Source organism: Borostomias antarcticus, assembly GCF_949987555.1.
Source record: "Borostomias antarcticus genome assembly, chromosome: 9".
NCBI lineage: Eukaryota > Metazoa > Chordata > Actinopteri > Stomiiformes > Stomiidae > Borostomias > Borostomias antarcticus.
The window spans coordinates 26,994,975-27,016,254 of record NC_140242.1 but is presented as its reverse complement, the minus strand read 5'-3'; the positions used below and the strand labels follow the sequence as shown (position 1 = coordinate 27,016,254).

Here is a 21,280-nt window from a genome sequence, read left to right as displayed (position 1 = left end):
CTACTGAGAGATGGAGTTTCCCTTGGCCGCTTACTCACTCTGTCAATTTATCTAACACTGCTGTGTTTCTCATCAGAAAATCTGATTAACAACAGAATAATTCGTGCTCTGTTCCAGAATGATATTGTTGTTGTTACTCCTAATATAATCCCATTTTGGAATGGTGTTGTAGAGAATATTCCTTGGAAGAAAGTGTGGTCCTTGCCTTGCCTTGGCTTGCAGGCCTAGCTGTAGGCTACTTCCATATGCCAATTAGGCCTATAGCAAAATCAAATGACCCCTGAAAAATGACGCACCTACTCTGATTAACAGTGGTTTGAAATGTTGATTTCAGTGAGGCTTGTACTGAGACTCCTTGTGGATTACCGTTTTAATCGGGGTTTCATGTTTATGCATTTGGTTGACAGAGGTAGGGGCGGGTTTAGTGGTATTCTGGAATACAGTTTGCGGAGCGCATCTGGAAGAACGATGTGGAGAAGAGTGCGCTCGATCCTCGAATAAATGTCGAGTGAAATAACAAACGCGACTGTAATACAATTTGACCTCATATTCGCTGAAATCAATTCGCGGTAAGAACAGCCTGCTTTTTACATTTAAGGATTTACTACGCCTGTAAGCATTTAGACAAAAGAACGGGCTATGGAGGGGTAGCCTGCTGTAGAAAGAGCAGGCTAGCCTAATCTGCGGTCTCATTAAACGTTAATGCACATTTTATAGCAGGATAACCTTTGTCCTGATATGGATGGCGAATATTTGTAAACGGAATGATCTGCATTTCTTATTATGCTTTAATTATTGTTGAAATCCCTCGTTCTGTCCGGTTTCCTGCGGTCTGATAGTTCAGCACCGACCCTGCACGCTAGTAAGGGTGTCGGCTCTGCTCTGATGTAGGAAAATGTACCACGCAATTTGGTATCAAACAATATCCTCACGAAGTCAAGGATTTAAATTAAAAGCGTGCGTTTTTGTGTTTTGAGTTTATGATCGATATATATGCACACAGTCTATATGCATTCATTATAAGGCGTATTATATGTGCATTGCATCCCATATTATACAATGATACAGAACTGTAATGGGTTATAACGTTTTGATTTCATAATTTGACTGACTGATACAACTGTTCAATATGTTTCTGCTTTTTATTTTGAAAGCAAGCATATGACATAAACCATAACCATATACATTCAATATCAAGCAACAAGCAGTAACATTTATTTAACTGCCACACTCTCTCTCTCTCTCTCTCTCTCTCTCTCTCTCTCACACACACACACACACACACACACACACACACACACACACACACACACTTGTCATTTAAAGACTACTGCTCTGCCACTGATATCGAAACACTCTTAGAGAACGGACGCATGTAATCTGAACCTCTTTCCAAATCGCTACTAGTCCCTTCGCGCGGCACCACAGAGACTGAGGTTGTTCCGGCCCCAGCCAGGTAAGGGCGTGGTGGGATGGCCCAGGCGGAGGAGCAGCAGGCGGCTGGGGACAGCAGCCCCCAGATGACCTCCCTGAGGTCGGACGTGTCGGGGAACCACGTAGGGGAGGACGGGGAGGCGCGACCCGCTACCCGGAGGAAGAAGAGGAAGAAGGAGGCGCGACCAGATTCCATTATCGTGTACCGGTCCGACACAGAGAGGGCACCGGGGGAGGACCAGGGTGGCGAGGAGAGCGCGGGGAGGAGCACCGAGGAGGGAGCTAAATTCCTCTGCACTCCGACTGGTGAAGGTAAGAGACACTGCAGATACTTTCTTACTCAGTCTGTCAGATTCACTTGTCATGAGAGCACCTGCCAATTAATAATGTGATGCACTGGATGTGTCTTGCTCCTTCTACAGTAGGCTACAACAGGCCATGGAGAAGGGTGAATTAGCTACACCATCTTTCAAGTGCATTGAAACACCAGCAGCACATGTGTGTTACTGTGTTAGTGCTACTGATATCACACAACCCCCCCCACACACACACTCACACCCTGTATTTGTCATGGAGAATTGTTCTGAAGAGTACTCGGTGTCTGTTTTGTGACCTGGCGCTGTTGACAGGAGGCTGGAGCTTGCCCCCGGACAGCCGTTACGTGACCCTGACCGGCACCATCACCAGGGGGAAGAAGAAGGGTCAGATGGTGGACATCCACGTCACGCTGACGGAGAGGGAACTCAGGGACATGGCCCGGTCCAAGGAGCGCCTGGACGCCGAGTGCGAGGCGGGCGAGGGCTCCAAGCGCACCTGCGGCCTGGGCGTCTGCCAGGGTCCCCACGTGGTCCTGTGGAGTCTATCCTGCACTCCCGTGGTCTTCCTCCTCTCCTTCATCACTTCCTTCTACTACGGGACGCTCACCTGGTACAACGTCTTCCTGGTGTACAACGAGGAACGGACGTTCTGGCACAAGATCACTGTATGTCCCTTCCTTATCATCTTCTACCCCATGCTGATCATGGCGGTGGCGGTGTCGTTGGCGCTGTACTCCGCCGTGGCGCAGGTGTCCTGGGCTTTCAGCGAGTGGTGGATGTCGGTGAGGGACTTGGAAAAGGGCTTCTGTGGCTGGGCTTGCGGCAAGCTGGGACTGGAGGACTGCTCCCCCTACAGCATCGTGGAGCTACTGGACTCAGACACCATCTCCGGGAGCCTACACGGCAAAGCTCTGAATGAGCTGTCTCAGACCTCCTCTGTGTGAAACTGACACTGGCCGGGTTTCCCGAAACCTTCTTAGCGCTAAGAAGCTCTTTGAGTCTTCTTAAGGCTCCCGTTTGCTTGTTTCGGTTAAGAAGACTCAAAGAGCTTCTTAGCCCTAAGAAGGTTTCGGGAAACCCGGCCACTATAAATGAACCTGGGCTACTCCATCTCCCATTATTGGAGAGAGATACTGAGTGTGTGCAGGAATTAGCCATTTTGCCCAGCTCAAACACACTGTTTTAGATTAATTATGTGTGGAAGTGATGGACTAATTAGTTAATTTAAAACAGGTGTGAGGGTGAGCTGTGCAGTAGAAATACATGCTGTAGACTGAGTTGCACAACGCAGGATGGGACTTGGAAAAGCCACAGGACGATGGACATTGTTGCACACACTGATATTTGTTCTCTGCATTGAATTACACTTTGTACATATTTATACCACTTTTAATTTATGTGATGACCGTGTACTGTTTGTTGTAATCTGGAAACACATTTCAAATACATCTGTTCAGTGTGCTAACATTGGTTTTATTTATTATTAACCAGGGTTTTAATATTGGTTTTAGATGGTGACTTTAACATTTACACATCAGCTGAAAGTCCATTATTGGTGTTTGCTAACATCCTTACCATTGTAGTTCACATGCATCAGTGAAATGAGCATTTAGATTGTATTGGTTATTTATTTTGATATCTTTTGAGATAGGTAGTTTACCTACTCTTGTTCCAAGTGTTGTACATTGGTGTTTTGTAAAGCGCATTGTGTTGCCTTTGTGTATGAAATGCGCTATACAAATAAAGTTTGATTTGATTTGATTCACTCTATGCCACTAGCTTTCAATCAAATGTACTGCCAAAGGCGGTGATGTGTTACTCAGTCTACCCCACAGGTTAATACATCTGTGATGTGCTACTTCAGTCTATCCCACAGGTTAATACATCTCCTTCTATTCATTGTTTTGTATGCAAACTGAAGGAATTGTAGGCTCTTTTTCACAGGCATGAACTTGGGGTTGTAGAACATGTTTTGGTCAGTATGAATAGCATCATGGATGTTGCTTTCCATGAGATGCAATGTACGGAAATTAATGAAATAAATAAATGGTTTTCACAGTTTAACATGGTGTCATTGGATTATTTGATTGGTCTGAGGACCCGGTCGTACAGCATCATTGATGAATGATCTGAGAAGAAATGTAACTACCTTTGTTATAGAAAGAAACTCTGCATAGCCTACAAGCATACATTTGGAGACACATTTACATAGTCTGCTCTGTCTAGACCATCTATTTACATATACAGATACACAGATGGCTCTCAATGGAGCTCAGGGGGTTTAGCAGTGGGTTTTCTGGTACCATGCTCCTAATGTGACTTCACAATCAGATTAGAAAGATCACTGGAATTATGTGGACGATTTCATGCAAGCTATTAATGCGATGTTTTCTTTGGGTCAATAGTTTAAAGGTGGCAAATAACTATTATTGGCTATTAACTTATTTTTGGGTACTATAATGGGGTTATAGTTAAAGGCCATCATGACGTAAACACAAACCATCAAATCTATGGCACAATCGATGAGCCAGCAGGTCAGGGGATGTGGACGGAAGCCTGCAAGTAAATCAAAGCATGCACAGTCATTATTCATAAAGCTGTTTCCATGCCGGAGTACTGAAGGGGGGAGGGCGTTTGACCTACTTCTCATGTCATGTCATTCTGATTGTGTATCAGCTGCACAAAAAAACAGATTCGATTGAGGCGAGCCAATTAGCAATACATTTTGTCACGATGCATTTATTCAAAAAACAAATCATATAATTACCATTCATACATCGGGATTCCATGAATGGAGGTCACGAATAACGGAACGTTTTTAACTAGGAACCCTCCTATTATATCAATTCCTCTCCGAACTCATAACAGAGTGAGACAGAATCAGGAAAGAGGGAAAAGTGATGGCTCGGTCGTCAAAAGTAAGTTCCTTTTTTACATAATGTGTTATTTAAGTTGCTATTAGCCATAGAAAATGAACCTTGTGATTAATTTATTGTCAGTTGAATATAATTAGCTATGTCACATCAGCATTCGCTTCACTTTTAATTCATTTTAGCCGAGGCTGCTGGGCGGGCAATGCTGGCGTACTGAAAATAAATGATTCATGCTTTTTATAAATTGTATCATATTTAACCAAAACAGTATTGTCAAGACACTCTGCCAGTGGCTGCTTCACACACACACTGTTTCCAATTGGCTCTGTGATAAATCGTAGCGTTATGTAATAAATCCTATGATCCTTTTGCCCATATCAATGCATTGTATTAATTGTTCTCTCCTACCTTTGCCACGCAGTCAGCGTTAGTGCTCTGCATGGATGTGGGGTTCTCCATGTCCAACTCTGCCCCTGGCCAAGAACCATCCTTTGAGCAAGCCAAGAAAGTTATCCAGAAGTTTATTCAGCGCAAGGTAAAAGTACCCCTTCTGGTTCTTTGTTGAAACTGTAGCTCCTCGACAAAGTAATTCCGTTATCACTCGCCTAAAATACAGTATAACCTTTATTACGTTCACAGGTGTTTGCTGAGAACAAAGATGAGTTGGGGCTGGTGCTGTTTGGCACAGACACCACGAAGAACCCGCTGGCCGACGACGGCCAGTACCAGAACATCACCGTTCATCGTCATCTGATGATCCCAGATTTTGAGCTGCTGGAAGAGGTTCAGCATCAAGTACAACCTGGTAGTCAACAAGCTGACTGTATCCTATCCCACAACAATAAGCACTCTCTCACATGCTCACATGTGTGGTTCACCAGCATTGACTTCTTCAACTGTGTGGTACTTCTGTCAGTGTGACTTTACAATGACTGCCTGTGAGTTCCTTAACAGCGTACCCAGGGCTGGATTCTCTTGTCGTGTGCATGGACCTGCTTCAAAAGGAATCTCTGTAAGATTGTCTAAGGGTGCTTTCACACCTAAAGGTCTAGACCAAGGTCCGAACCAGAATCCCATTTGGCGCTTTCACATTTGTTATTTTTTATTTGAGGATTTTTGGTGGCAGACCTAAATTATGTCGTCATCGCTTGCATGGGGGTGCGTTTCCCTATACTTGACACTGATTGGTTTGTGGATGCACGCGCATCTGTTTGATCCGAAAGTGCGAACCTTTGTTTTCACATTAGGCAGCAGCGAACCTTGGTTCTAGCCGAGACCACCTCTTGAGGTCGGACCAAAGACCGAGTCTTTGACCCGCGCACCGTAGTCCAGGAGGTTTCACACCTGTCAATTTGGTTCGGATCAAACTGGAAAGTGTGAAAGTCCGTGTTAAACAACGTAGGTGTGAAAGGGTCCTAAGAAGTTACTGACAGTGCTATTCCCTCTGAAAATCGTAATAAAACCGAAATGTTATTGGATTATTTTCTCTATAGTTATAAATGTCCATGGTGCAGAAAAAAACTGTAGCTGAAGTTTTCCCAATGTCTGTTGTTATTATTCCAGAGGAAAGAAGTTTGAGCGTCTCAACATTGTCGTCCTAACTGACCTCCACACTCAGGTCAGCTCTGACCAGCTGGACATCATCATCGGAAACCTGAAGCGCACCGGCATCACCCTGCAGTTCTTGTGTGTAGTTCAGCATACAGTACACCATTATCAACACTACAAACCATACAGTATACCATTATCAACACTACAAACCATACAGTACACCATTATCAGCACTACAAACCATACAGTATACCATTATCAACACTACAAATCATACAGTACACCATTATCAGCACTACAAATCATACAGTACACCATTATCAACACTACAGATCCTACAGTACACCATTATCAACACTACAAATCATACAGTACACCATTATCAGCACTACAAATCATACAGTATACCATTATCAGCACTACAAATCATACAGTACACCATTATCAGCACTACAAATCATACAGTACACCATTATCAGCACTACAGATCATACAGTACACCATTATCAGCACTACAGATTATACAGTACACCATTATCAGCACTACAGATCATAATGTATCATATGAGTCTCATATATGGCCTGGAGTAACATTTCCGGACTCTGACTCTGTATGCACCCTCAGCCTGCCCTTCCCTGTGGAGGAGGAGGGTGGGGGAGATGGAGCAGCAGGAGGAGGAGGAGGCGGCTCCAGGAACCCGCCCCACGGAGGGAAGGTCCTGACCAAGGAGCAGAGGCGAGGTCTGGAGATGGTCAAGCAGGTCATGCAGTCCCTGGACGAGGAGGATGGCCTGGACGAAGTCTACACCTTCAGGTAGGGACATTCCATCTCTACCCAGTACCAAAGTATTTACCAATCAAATCCTTCAAAGGGATTTTGTATGGATCTAAAGTATTGATGTAGTGTAATCCCAAGCAGAAGAGAAATGTACTGCATATCAGTGGCGATTGCTCCTATAAGCCAGGGTAAGCCTGGCTTACCCATAGAAATCCAAATAAAACTTGATTTTTGCGCCTTCTTTCAGTGAAAGAAGGCACGAAATTCGACTTTCAGATTGTTTTTGACTAAAATGCGTCTTGTATTCTGCCATATCGCTTCATTTTCATCAGTGTTTAGCGTTTTGGTAGTGCTCCGTTGCCCCCTACAGTCCTCATGAAAATACAGTCCACATTACAGTCCGTTGACAGCTGTCTTACTAGCTCGTCATTCACTTAACATTGTAGGCCAGGTAAAATGATTCTAGCTTACGGAAATCAAGACCAAATGGAAAATCAACCAATCAAATTAGCCCACACATACAAAACCATGAACAATGTCGTCATCAATCGAAACGTAACCTAATCTGTCATTTGTCAAAATACTTAAAAGTGGGCGTAGTTCTCGAAGTGCTTACAGTCACTCACGTCACCTGTCAATCATGTTACCCACTTTAGCTATCTAGCTAACTAACTGGCAGCATCAGTGAACATGGAAAACGGAGATCTTGAGTATTTGTTGAAAGTTGATTCCAAAATGAAGTGGATTAAACGAGTTTGGGTTTCGATATAAGGTAGGTCTTTTGTGATTAATTACCAGTTGTTATGGATGTGCGTTTTGCTTTGCCTAGATTTAATCAGCACTCGAGAGCGTGAACTTTGCTTCCTGGAGTGGTGGGCTAATAAGCCTAGTAGCCTAGTAGGCTAGTAGCCTAAACACTGATTAGTGAGGTAGGGGAGTAGGCTATTGAGTGCTGTGCTCTAAGGGGTTGTATTTGATCGTCCTGTCATTCCTCTTCGTGGTGCTTGGCCATGGTTGTCATATAATGCCCTCTTATTCAGTCGCTCTCAAATTATTGGCCTTTGTTGATGTGTTAAAAAAAAACACATCAGTAGCCTAGGCTACTGTAGTTTTCCTGTATGTTTTTACATAAAAATGCCAATGCTCTGGTGCTGTGAAACCTCCCATTAGGGCATGCTTTGAAAGCGCACCCCCCAAAAAATCGTGCGGTTCTAGGACCCACCAGATGCCACTGCTGCATATTCAGTTCATCAATTGCTTTTTACCTTTGATTGAATTATACATGGGATCTCACTGCACATCCATAATACAAGGCACACATATTGCATATCAATACATTGCACATACATATCAAAACACATTGCACATATACTGTATACAGTATATACACTTTGCTAATCATATTGTATTTGCCTTTTGCTCCCTGCGCTATTATATATTCTGCGTTGCCCTGTCTGTTGTTGTCTATCCGTCAGTGTTATGCACCAACTGACCAGAACACATTTCTAGTACAGTATGTGTAAAACTGATTCTGATTAAATCTACGAGAATATGTTTGGGAGGGAGGACACACTTTTGTTTACTGAGGTTTGACCGCTCTGATTTGTGTGCTCAATGGTCTCGGTCTGTCCTGCAGCGAAGCCATCGAGAAGCTGGCCATCTTCAAGTGCCTGGAGAGGAGGGCCATGGGCTGGCCCTGTCAGATGACCATCGGCAGCTCGCTGCCCATCAAGATTGTTGGATACAAAGCAGTGAGTGGGGAGGAGGAGTCATATCATGAATGATATTGATGTGGATATTGATTATGGATGCACCGATATGAACATACCGATAACCGATATTGTCCGTTAAGAAGCACTTGACTCCAAAATACTTAACTCCCATACAAAGGGTTGCTTAAGAAGGGTTCCTTAAGAATGTTCTTTTTCGGGAAACCCGGCCATTAACATTGCAGTCATGGCCGATAACCGATATTTACCGATGTCAATATGATCTGTATAAAAACAAGTTTCTATGATAATCAAATGTTATACATACTGGAAAACACATGGAAACACTGTCTCTATTTCCAAAACATTTGGAAAAGCTGATAAATCTTAGATTTACTGCATTGTTTCCTCTCAAAAACAACACACACAACAGCAGCTAGACAGAAATAATTATCGGTTGTTTCACATCAGCCTCGTTTTGCACATCGGACCGATACCGATATATAAAAAAAATGACTAACATCGGCCGATATCGATATGATTGCCGATATATCGTGCATCCCTAATATTGATCCTTCAGGGGGACCGGGGGTGACACCACAACTGCATTCACTCAGTACTGATAACAGCGGCACCGAACACGTGACAGGTTTTAATACGTCTGTGCGTTATGTGAGTCAGTCCGGCTATCTGACCGCGTGCGTCCCGAAGGTGACCAATGAGACCCTGAGGAAGTCGTGGACGCTGGTGGACGCTCAGACCAATCAGAAGGACGACGTGAAGAAAGACACAGTCTACTGTCTGGATGACGACAACGAGACCGAGGTGCAGAAGGACGACACCATCCAGGGTGAGCGTGCCATGTGACTAGAAGACACGGGAGTCAGAGACAATAAATGATATAAAGTTTAGTCAAGTCATTTTCCCCCATCCACCCGGCTTATTAAGTGCTAAATTCTAAATAGGAAACATCCGTGGTCCATTGCATCTTCTAATTTCTGTATATACTGTAAGATTCCTGGTAAAACTCCACTCGGCACAATGGAAGGTGCTAGAATATAGTTCTGTGAAGTGGAGATTGAAACTAGCCCCCCGACCCCCTCTGCAGGGTTCCGGTACGGCAGCGACATCGTCCCCTTCTCTAAGGTGGACCAGGACCAGATGAAGTACAAGGCAGAGGGGAAGTGTTTCGCCGTGCTGGGCTTTGCCAAACGAAACCTGGTAAATGCCGAGATGCTAGAATCAGTCTAACGTCAAATAACGTTGAGCTTGGTGAACTGTGCGCTGGCGCTCCCGTGCGTCGCATCCTCGAACCCTCTCAACACTGTTCTGTCGCTGCAGGTAAATCGCCACCAGTTCATGGGGAGTCAGGTGCTGAAGGTGTTCGCCCCCAAGGATGACGAGGTGAGAGCCGAGCCACGGAAAGCAGCAGAGTTGAGAAAGGTCACCATAGTGTGCTCTTCACTAAACAGAAAGGTCACCATAGTGTGCTCCTCACTACAGTAAACAGAAAGGTCACCATAGTGTCCTCCTCTCTAAACAGAAAGGTCACCATAGTGTGCTCCTCACTACAGTAAACAGAAAGGTCACCATAGTGTCCTCCTCTCTAAACAGAAAGGTCACCATAGTGTGCTCCTCTCTAAACAGAAAGGTCACCATAGTGTCCTCCTCACTAAACAGAAAGGTCACCATAGTGAGCTCCTCTCTAAACAGAAAGGTCACCATAGTGTCCTCCTCACTAAACAGAAAGGTCACCATAGTGTGCTCCTCTCTAAACAGAAAGGTCACCATAGTGTGCTCCTCTCTAAACAGAAAGGTCACCATAGTGTCCTCCTCACTAGACAGAAAGGTCACCATAGTGTGCTCCTCACTAAACAGAAAGGTCACCATAGTGAGCTCCTCACTAAGCAGAAAGGTCACCATAGTGTGCTCCTCACTAAACAGAAAGGTCACCATAGTGTGCTCCTCTCTAGACAGAAAGGTCACCATAGTGTCCTCCTCACTAAACAGAAAGGTCACCATAGTGAGCTCCTCACTAAACAGAAAGGTCACCATAGTGTCCTCCTCTCTAAACAGAAAGGTCACCATAGTGAGCTCCTCACTAAGCAGAAAGGTCACCATAGTGTGCTCCTCACTAAGCAGAAAGGTCACCATAGTGTGCTCCTCACTAGACAGAAAGGTCACCATAGTGTGCTCCTCACTAGACAGAAAGGATCAAGAAGGATGTTATTCTATAGGGGCAAGAAATCCCACGACGCTAAAACAAAGTTGGCGTTCTATACGTCGTTTCGTTCTCTTGATCATTCCCCCTGTTCTTCTGTTGGTGACCAGCATGCGGGCGTGGCCCTCTCTGCCCTCATCCATGCGCTGGACGAGCTGGACATGGTGGCGATCGTCCGATACGTGTACGACCGCCGCTGTAACCCCCAAGTAGGGGCGGCCTTCCCCTGTATCAAGCAGAAGTATGAGGTGAGCTCATAGATAATGATGCATTATATTAATACATTATATTTCTCTCCAGATTTAGATTTATTTTAGCCAAAAAGGTTTTCACACATACTAGGAGTTTCCTCTGGACTGTTGGTGCTTCCAGTACATGTATAATAGTGCAAGAAGTAATGCCTTTTGAGACACTCACGGTCGCCGAAGTACAGAGAAAAGCAATTAAATCAGGCTAATAAAATCAGGCCCTAAATAGCCATTAAAGTCCATAAGCTTCTTTAATGAGGTGTTTTCAGTCATGGCCATATTTGGCTGTCCCACTATGGCAAATGAATGAATGAATGAATGTCTTTATTGTCATTGTACAAGTACAACGAAATTAGAAGAGCAAACCTTTAAGGTGCAGAACAATAAAAGTATATCTAAAGTATAAAAGACTAGTCATAATAAATATACACTTATGCCGGGCTCACACTACAGGATATTTTAAATCCTAACCGAGTTTCGAAATCGGGTTACATCACGCACATTAGGAGAATCTTAACAGATAATCTTCTTGGGCATCTCAACCAAGCACACACAGCATGATTTAAAAATAACGGCTCAGCACACACTACAGGATCTTATCGTGCCCGAGGGAGCAACGAACCACTGCTCTCGGTCTCGCCGTCTCACTTGTAAAGTCGGGACGTAATAATCTTGAAGATCAAACATGTTTGATAATATCGGGGCCGCCCCGATGGGTCTGCGAGCCGATCGGGAGGTATAAGATTGGATCTGTAAACCCCTCACATTACAAGATCATCTGGGCCGATCATCGGCCCCGACCAACGTTCCAGACCAGATTTCTCCTCCGATTGTCGGGAGGGGTGAATCGGGGATAAATCGGACCAAAAATCCTGTAGTCTGAGCCCGGCATAAGGGTAGAAAAACAATAAACATTCACATTCTGCTGATCAAACATTGCACGACTCATATTGCACAGTAAATAATTGCACAGTAGATAAGTGATGAGTGTTCAAGACTTGGTTGTGTTGAGTGCAATTATGGCTCTAGGGTAATGGAACCAGCCCCTCCCTTAGCATCCGGGTAGGGATGGGCGGACAAATCCCTGTAAAGCCTTTGGGGCCTGCTTCCTGTTTGTGCCGAAAAAAGAGCCGAAGCATTGAAAAGGGAGAGCACAGTGACATCTGGTGGTTCGCGGAGGTCATAGCATGCAGTCAAAGTTTTAGCAGGTTGTGCTAAAACGTTCAAAGCTTTTTCCAGTAAGTCGATGACGTTTGAAGCAGCACTCAGCTTCGGACATCATCAGTCAGGTGGTCATCGTCGTTCGACACAAGCTCCGGCGCATCGCTTCGGCACAGCGCGCCACACATTGGCGACACAAGTGTCGACGCCCCAGCATGGAATGTCCCATCACTACATTCGGGGGCCTCTCGTAGCTAACTCCTTATGGTCCCGGTCCTCAGTGTCTGATGTACGTCCAGCTCCCCTTCATGGAGGACCTCCGGCACTTCCCCTTCAACTCTCTGGAGAACAACAAGAAGTTCACTCCCTCAGGTAGCTGTCCTCAGCACAAATGCTTCTGGTGTTTTCCCTGGTCGGTTTCTCCTCTGTCTCTGAAACATGCGTCCCATTCACTCTCCCTCATATTTTCATTTTCATTTTCATTTTCATTTTCATTTTCATTCATTCATTCATTCATTCATTCATTCATTCATTCATTCATTCACTCACTCACTCACACACTCACTCACTCACTCACTCACTCACTCACTCACTCACTCACTCACTCACTCACTCACTCACTCACTCACCCACCCACCCACCCACCCACCCACCCATCAAATCCACGGACTGGTTTAAGTAACGTGGGTAAATCTCCCTCCATCATATGCTCTGCTCCTCTGTAAAACCTCCTTGCTATGATCTCACTAACCCAGCGCTGTTAGATGAACAAGTGCACCGTCGCGCCAAGCTAGGGAGCAGGGGGCGGGGCGTGGCGGCGGTCAGATCCAGCCCTGACGGTCGCTCCGTTGTTTCCAGAGGCTCAGCTGGCAGCGGTGGACTCTCTGATCGACTCCATGATGCTGGTGGAGAAGGATGAGGACGGGGAGCAGGAAGACCTGTTCAAGGTCCACCAGATCCCCAACCCCGCCTTCCAGAGGCTCTTCCAGGTACTGTACTAGCCCCGCCTTCCAGAGGCTCTTCACGGTACTGTACTAGCCCCGCCTTCCAGAGGCTCTTCCAGGTACTGTACTAACCCCGCCTTCCAGAGGCTCTTCCAGGTACTGTACTCCGGGGCAAGGGCCTTCTACCAACTACAGTGAAGATGCCTGCTATCAGGTCAAAACCTCGTATCTCCATTTTGGTGATGTTCTTTGTATCAATTGAAAGCTGGGACTACCCTTTACAGCCTCGGAACACCTCCCAGCCCCGCGACCAATGAAATGTATTCTAAACGGCTCATCATATGTGCTTTCTATGTTCAGAAACATGGAAAATGTTCTTTTCAGCATTCTGCCATTTTGGAGATACAAGGTTTTGACAGCAGCGACATGTAGAATCAGAAGATTGATACGTGTGTGTCGCCCTGACGTGCCCCACACTAATAATCCCCCCGCCCCCCAACTCCTGACCCCAGTGCCTGCACCACCGTGGGGTGAACCCCAGCGCCCCGCTGCCTTCCATAGAGCCCTGGCTGCAGGCGGCTCTAGAGCGCCCCCCGGTGGTGAGCGCGCGCTGCCAGGCCCCGCTGGAGGAGGTGAAGAAGAGGTTCCCCCTGAAGGAGGTGGTGAAGAAGAAGGAGCTGAAGACCAGCGTCCAGATGTTCGGGACAGGGTGAGAGGACAGGGGGAGGGCGGGGCTAGCACAGGGGGGTGGGGGGGCTAGCACAGGGGGGGGCGGGGCTAGTACATTGGGAGGGCGGGGCTAGCACGGTGGAGGGTGGGGCTAGCACAGGGGGAGGGTGGGGCTAGCACAGGGGGGGCGGGGCTAGCACAGGGGGGGCGGGGCTAGTACATTGGGAGGGTGGGGCTAGCACGGTGGAGGGTGGGGCTAGCACAGGGGGAGGGTGGGGCTAGCACAGGGGGGGCGGGGCTAGCACAGGGGGGGCGGGGCTAGTACATGGGGAGGGCGGGGCTAGCACAGGGGGGGGGCTAGCACAGGGGGGCGCGGGGCTAGCACAGGGGGAGGGCGGGGCTAGCACAGGGGGAGGGCGGGGCTAGCACAGGGGGAGGGCGGGGCTAGCACAGGGGAGGGCGGGGCTAGCACAGGACAGGACATTAGATTTGAACATAACAATACGTTGTTGTTGTTTTTTTTAACAAGATAATGATGGGAAAAACCTTTTGCACACCAGTCAAGTGACCGGTGTGTAGGAGGAAGCCACGGGCCACTGATGAGAAGAAATGCTCAAGCACAATGTCTACTCATGCAAATTTCTTTCCTTTCGTTCACCTGAAGAAGGTCGCTGGACCAAAACTTTGTGAGTTTGGGTCCAAAGTTTATTTGCATGAGTAGACAGTGTGCAAGAGCGTTTCTTCTCAACAAGATAATCATTGTCATTCTAGTGCTTCTCCAACTACAGCTTTGTGGTATAATGGAATCATTGTCATCGCATACCTTTCCCTGTCTTTCAGGTTGTGTCTCGTGTCGTGGTTGTTTAGTGTAACAGGGGCTCTCCTCTCCACAGCTCCGAGGAGCCTGACGCCAAGAAGGCCAAGCTGGTGGAGGACGAGGACTTCAACCTGGCGGACATCACTGAGGGCAGCGTCACCTCGGTAAGAGATGGAGGACAGGAGAGGTGGTCTGGATGTAGAGAGAGGAGAGAGGAGAGGTGGTCTGGATGTAGAGACAGGAGAGAGGAGAGGTGGTCTGGATGTAGAGACAGGAGAGGAGAGGTGGTCTGGATTTAGAGACAAGAGAGGAGAGGTGGTCTGGATGTAGAGAGAGGAGAGGAGAGGTGGTCTGGATGTAGAGACAGGAGAGGAGAGGTGGTCTGGATGTAGAGACAGGAGAGGTGGTCTGGATGTAGAGACAGGAGAGGAGAGGTGGTCTGGATGTAGAGAGAGGAGAGGAGAGGAGAGGTGGTCTGGATGTAGAGAGAGGAGAGGAGAGGTGGTCTGGATGTAGAGACAGGAGAGGAGAGGTGGTCTGGATGTAGAGACAGGAGAGGAGAGGAGAGGTGGTCTGGATGTAGAGACAGGAGAGGAGAGGTGGTCTGGATGTAGAGAGAGGAGAGGAGAGGTGGTCTGGATGTAGAGACAGGAGAGGAGAGGAGAGGTGGTCTGGATGTAGAGAGAGGAGAGGAGAGGAGAGGTGGTCTGGATGTAGAGACAGGAGAAGAGAGGACAGAGGAGAGGAGAGGTGGTCTGGATGTAGAGAGAGGAGAGGAGAGGTGGTCTGGATGTAGAGACAGGAGAGGAGAGGTGGTCTGGATTTAGAGACAGGAGAGGAGAGGTGGTCTGGATGTAGAGACAGAGGAGAGGTGGTCTGGATGTAGAGACAGGAGAGGAGAGGTGGTCTGGATGTAGAGAGAGGAGAGGAGAGGTGGTCTGGATTTAGAGACAGGAGAGGAGAGGAGAGGTGGTCTGGATGTAGAGAGAGGAGAGGAGAGGAGAGGTGGTCTGGACGTAGAGACAGGAGAGGAGAGGTGGTCTGGATGTAGAGAGAGGAGAGGAGAGGAGAGGTGGTCTGGATGTAGAGACAGGAGAGGAGAGGTGGTCTGGATGTAGAGACAGGAGAGGAGAGGAGAGGTGGTCTGGATGTAGAGACAGAAGAGGAGAGGTGGTCTGGATGTAGAGAGAGGAGAGGAGAGGTGGTCTGGATGTAGAGACAGGAGAGGAGAGGAGAGGTGGTCTGGATGTAGAGAGAGGAGAGGAGAGGAGAGGAGAGGTGGTCTGGATGTAGAGACAGGAGAGGACAGGAGAGGTGGTCTGGATGTAGAGACAGGAGAGGAGAGGTGGTCTGGATGTAGAGACAGAGGAGAGGAGAGGTGGTCTGGATGTAGAGACAGGAGAGGAGAGGAGAGGAGAGGTGGTCTGGATGTAGAGACAGGAGAGGAGAGGACAGGAGAGGTGGTCTGGATGTAGAGACAGGAGAGGAGAGGTGGTCTGGATGTAGAGACAGGAGAGGAGAGGTGGTCTGGATGTAGAGACAGGAGAGGAGAGGTGGTCTGGATGTAGAGACAGGAGAGGAGAGGTGGTCTGGATGTAGAGACAGGAGAGGAGAGGAGAGGAGAGGTGGTCTGGATGTAGAGACAGGAGAGGAGAGGACAGGAGAGGTGGTCTGGATGTAGAGACAGGAGAGGAGAGGTGGTCTGGATGTAGAGACAGGAGAGGAGAGGAGAGGTGGTCTGGATGTAGAGACAGGAGAGGAGAGGTGGTCTGGATGTAGAGACAGGAGAGGAGAGGTGGTCTGGATGTAGAGACAGGAGAGGAGAGGTGGTCTGGATGTAGAGAGAGGAGAGGAGAGGAGAGGTGGTCTGGATGTAGAGACAGGAGAGGAGAGGTGGTCTGGATGTAGAGAGAGGAGAGGAGAGGAGAGGTGGTCTGGATGTAGAGAGAGGAGAGGAGAGGTGGTCTGGATGTAGAGACAGGAGAGGAGAGGTGGTCTGGATGTAGAGAGAGGAGAGGAGAGGTGGTCTGGATGTAGAGACAGGAGAGGAGAGGTGGTCTGGATGTAGAGACAGGAGAGGAGAGGTGGTCTGGATGTAGAGAGAGGAGAGGAGAGGAGAGGTGGTCTGGATGTAGAGACAGGAGAGGAGAGGAGAGGTGGTCTGGATGTAGAGACAGGAGAGGAGAGGTGGTCTGGATGTAGAGACAGGAGAGGAGAGGTGGTCTGGATGTAGAGACAGAGGAGAGGAGAGGTGGTCTGGATGTAGAGACACACTGTGTCTGTGTAACTGAGAACATGGCCGTGCAACACACAATCCAAGACTACTCCTTGTGCCTTAACATGCCAACGATGTATCTCATTAACACGGTGTAACATGGTCACGGTATAATAACACGACATCTACTCTTATTTCTCTACGGCAGGTGGGCAGCGTGGACCCAGCGCGAGATTTCCGCAGTCTGATCCGTCAGAAGAGTCTTCCGTTTGGAGAGGGTGGGATGTTCACCGTTTTATAGTGCTTATATCGCTTACTTTCTCTAGCATTTCAACCTTTGCACAGAATGACTCCCTGAGTCTCCGAGGTCACCTTCTCTGGAATCATCCACGTTCCCTCCGAGCGTCCAATCCGCCCGCGTTGACCTTCCGCGACCTCCGTGTTTGTGTCCCCCACAGCGTGTCAACAGCTGACTCGCAGGATCGATCAGTTGCTGGGCAACAAGAGCACCCACTACTACATGAAGTGCATGGCCTGCCTCCAGGCCTTCAGGGAGCAGTCTGTGAAGGTGACCGTCCAACGTCACCTCAACGTCTGCTTAATTCATCCGGACATCTTTGCCTGAGTGTGCGCCAGCGACTGCTTAGTCTTGTTTTCGCCCAAAAGAGTACATCTGTGAGATTGGAGATTGTTCTACTGTGTGTGTGTGTGTGTGTGTGTGTGTGTTGTGGTAATTTACTGTGTGTTTCATGCAGGCAGGAAATGCTGACCTGTACAACGGCTACCTGCAGTCTCTGAAGAGGAACCTTCCAGAACGAGGCCTGCAGGTCTTCTGGGATCTGCTAGTTCAAGGTGCCACAGGCCTTGCGATCTGGGAGGGGATTCCCCCCCGACCAACTATACAGGACACACTATAGGCCCTCACAGTATGAAATCAATATAGGACACGCTATAGGCCCTCACAGTATGAAATCAATATAGGACACACTATAGGCCCTCACAGTATGAAGTCCATACAGGACACACTATAGGCCCTCACAGTATGTAATAAATATAGGACACACTATAGGCTCTCACAGTATGTAATCAATATAGGACACACTATAGGCCCTCACAGTATGTAATCAATATAGGACACACTATAGGCCCTCACAGTATGAAATCCATATAGGACACACTATAGGCCCTCACAGTATGTAATCAATATAGGACACGCTATAGTACCTCACAGTATGTAATCAATATAGGACACACTATAGGCCCTCACAGTATGAAGTCCATACAGGACACACTATAGGCCCTCACAGTATGTAATCAATATAGGACACACTATAGGCCCTCACAGTATGTAATCAATATAGGACACACTATAGGCCCTCACAGTATGTAATCAATATAGGACACACTATAGGCCCTCACAGTATGAAGTCCATACAGGACACACTATAGGCCCTCACAGTATGTAATCAATATAGGACACACTATAGGCCCTCACAGTATGTAATCAATATAGGACACGCTATAGGCCCTCACAGTATGTAATCAATATAGGACACACTATAGGCCCTCACAGTATGTAATCAATATAGGACACACTATAGGCCCTCACAGTATGAAGTCCATACAGGACACACTATAGGCCCTCACAGTATGTAATCAATACAGGACACACTATAGGCCCTCACAGTATGTAATCAATGTAGGACATGCTATAGGCCCTCACAGTATGTAATCAATATAGGACACACTATAGGCCCTCACAGTATGAAATCAATATAGGACACACTATAGGCCCTCACAGTATGTAATCAATATAGGACACACTATAGGCCCTCACAGTATGTAATCAATATAGGACACACTATAGGCCCTCACAGTATGTAATCAATATAGGACACACTATAGGCCCTCACAGTATGTAATCAATATAGGACACACTATAGGCCCTCACAGTATGAAATCAATATAGGACACACTATAGACCCTCCCAACCTGAAACCCATACAGGACACACTGTAGACCCTCCCAACCTGAAACCCATACAGGACACACTATAGACCCTCCCCACCTGAAACCCATACAGGACACACTATAGACCCTCCCAACCTGAAACCCATACAGGACACACTATAGACCCTCCCAACCTGAAACCCATACAGGACACACTATAGGCCCTCCCAACCTGAAACCCATACAGGACACACTATAGACCCTCCCAACCTGAAACCCATACAGGACACACTATAGACCCTCCCAACCTGAAACCCATACAGGACACACTATAGACCCTCCCAACCTGAAACCCATACAGGACACACTATAGACCCTCCCAACCTGAAACCCATACAGGACACACTATAGACCCTCCCAACCTGAAACCCATACAGGACACACTATAGACCCTCCCAACCTGAAACCCATACAGGGCACACTATAGACCCTCCCAACCTGAAACCCATACAGGACACACTATAGACCCTCCCAACCTGAAACTGTCTCTTGTAGCCAGTAGCCGCTGAGTTGAACTTTTGACCGGGGGGGTTTGATTGACAGATGCCCTGACCCTGATCAGCAAGGACGAGGTGGATGGAAGCAGCTTCTCCAAACAAGACGCTAATCAGGTATTATGGGGACAAAGCAAACTCCCCTGGTGGTTAATACCCCCTGGTGGTTAATGCCCCCTGGTGGTCAATTCCCCCTGGTGGTTAATGCCCCCTGGTGGTTAATGCCCCCTGATGGTTAATGCCCCCTGGTGGTCAATTCCCCCTGGTGGTTAATACCCCCTGGTGGTTAATACCCCCTGGTGGTTAATACCCCCTGGTGGTTAATGCCCCCTGGTGGTTAATGCCCCCTGGTGGTTAATGCCCCCTGGTGTAATGTGTGTTTGGGTGAGTGGGACGTTGTCCTGCTGATGCTTGGTGTGAGGGGTGTTCTTCCCTGCCCTGATCCAAAGCGCTTTATGATGTCCTTAGTTCCTGGTGACGGAGGAGGAGAAGGCAGAGGAGGAGGCCGGACCTGTGGCGGAGGACGGCGGAGATGTGGACGACCTGGTATGAGTACCTGATGAGATCTACTGTTGTATTCCTCTATGGGGGGGGGGGCAAAGTACAGTTCATCTGGAAACAGTTACAAGGGGAAGAGAGATCGTGTGTGTGTGTGTGTGTGTGTGTGTGTGTGTGTGTGTGTGTGAGGGAATAAGAGTACTGTGTGTGTGTGTGTGTGTTACAAGTTACGGTTACAAGTAGAAGAGAAATCCTGTGTGTGTGTGTGTGTGTGTGTGTGTGTGTGTGTGTGTGTTACAAGTTATGGTTACAAGGGGAAGAGAGATCGTGTGTGTGTGTGTGTGTGTGTGTGTGTGTGAGTGTGAGTGTGCTCTAACGTAGAGACGTATCCCATAACAACGGCTGATTCTCTCTCAACACGTTTGTTCTGCTGCAGCTGGATATGATGTGAGGAGGGGGGCGTGTCTGCGGACGAGAACGGCGGTCGGGGGTTAAAGGTCGCGGGGGAACGTGTGAAATCAGACGCCAGGGAACCGGACCAAACAGAACCAGCCGTCCACGGCTCCGACACCTGCGGTTTACAGATGGGCCTTTGTTCTGATAGCACTGCAGTTGGACAGACAAGCAACCATGGCTCACTGATCTTTCATGCAACAACAACAACAGTGTTCTTTTCAGCCATTTTGGTTCGTCTGAGGCATATCTGTAGATTGATGTCATCGTATGTTTTCATTTGTCATGTTTATGTCAAACAATTTCTCAGTTATTAAGGTGTTTTTTTTATCAATGGATAATATCCAGAACGAAAGCTCTTGGTTCTTCACCTGACAGAAAACGGCACTAATGTCACAAACGTCTGCTTTATTATCTTCAAGTGTCCGAATAAAGTTTGGGATTTTCAGTGAAACAGAGGTCATATTTCTACAGTACAATTACTTTTACATAGCATAATACATGTGAACACTATCCTGCCCCACATACATACATAGACAACATACATAGCTCAACTTCGCAGTGATTTCTTTCTGCCTTCAAAGATGCCATCTCAGCCATTCTCATTGACTCCGGCTGTTTTTCCTTCCATGTAACGTCCCCATAACATTCATATGTCTTCTCTCCATATCCCCATTACTCTGTTGTTTGCTTGTTTGTGTCTTCATGTGCTTATGTTATCTGTTGCATTCATGTTTGTTTGGCTGCTATTGTCGATGTTTTCCGTGTTTTTGCTTAGTTATTATTGATGTATTTTTTTCCTTTTATCTTCTAGCCCACCCCACCTAACCCCTTAAATGGCTCTTGTCACTTCCCAGGCCACCATTGTAATTAAGAATTTGTGACTTA

The 21,280-nt window shown here is 47.3% G+C and overlaps 2 protein-coding genes across 2 annotated transcripts; both read left to right on the top strand.

Moving 5' to 3' along the window:
• Nucleotides 1-1,472: 1,472 nt before the first annotated feature.
• Nucleotides 1,473-2,695, top strand: tmem169b (transmembrane protein 169b; the record flags this gene model as incomplete). The annotated part of the gene is made up of 2 exons (XM_084443167.1): nucleotides 1,473-1,746; nucleotides 2,064-2,695. 2 exons carry the CDS (start codon nucleotides 1,473-1,475, stop codon nucleotides 2,693-2,695), a joined length of 906 nt encoding a protein of 301 aa, XP_084299293.1.
• Nucleotides 2,696-4,631: 1,936 nt separating this feature from the next.
• Nucleotides 4,632-20,496, top strand: LOC311313558 (X-ray repair cross-complementing protein 5-like). Its single transcript, XM_084443706.1, has 21 exons — nucleotides 4,632-4,669; nucleotides 5,046-5,159; nucleotides 5,264-5,447; nucleotides 5,588-5,636; nucleotides 6,188-6,310; nucleotides 6,801-6,989; nucleotides 8,590-8,704; nucleotides 9,374-9,512; nucleotides 9,771-9,883; nucleotides 10,004-10,066; nucleotides 10,994-11,131; nucleotides 12,574-12,664; nucleotides 13,151-13,281; nucleotides 13,749-13,945; nucleotides 14,799-14,886; nucleotides 17,146-17,215; nucleotides 17,396-17,505; nucleotides 17,693-17,789; nucleotides 19,491-19,558; nucleotides 19,910-19,987; nucleotides 20,376-20,496. Exons 1-21 carry the CDS (start codon nucleotides 4,652-4,654, stop codon nucleotides 20,388-20,390), a joined length of 2,190 nt encoding a protein of 729 aa, XP_084299832.1. The 5' UTR covers nucleotides 4,632-4,651; the 3' UTR covers nucleotides 20,391-20,496.
• The last annotated feature ends 784 nt before the right edge of the window (nucleotides 20,497-21,280 follow it).

Excerpts from the sequence above, each read along its gene's own strand:
- LOC311313558 (XM_084443706.1), top strand. Across the intron at positions 14,887-17,145 it reads CTGAGGGCAGCGTCACCTCG|GTGGGCAGCGTGGACCCAGC; the intron begins GTAAGAGATGGA and ends TCTCTACGGCAG. Across the intron at positions 19,559-19,909 it reads CCAAACAAGACGCTAATCAG|TTCCTGGTGACGGAGGAGGA; the intron begins GTATTATGGGGA and ends TGATGTCCTTAG.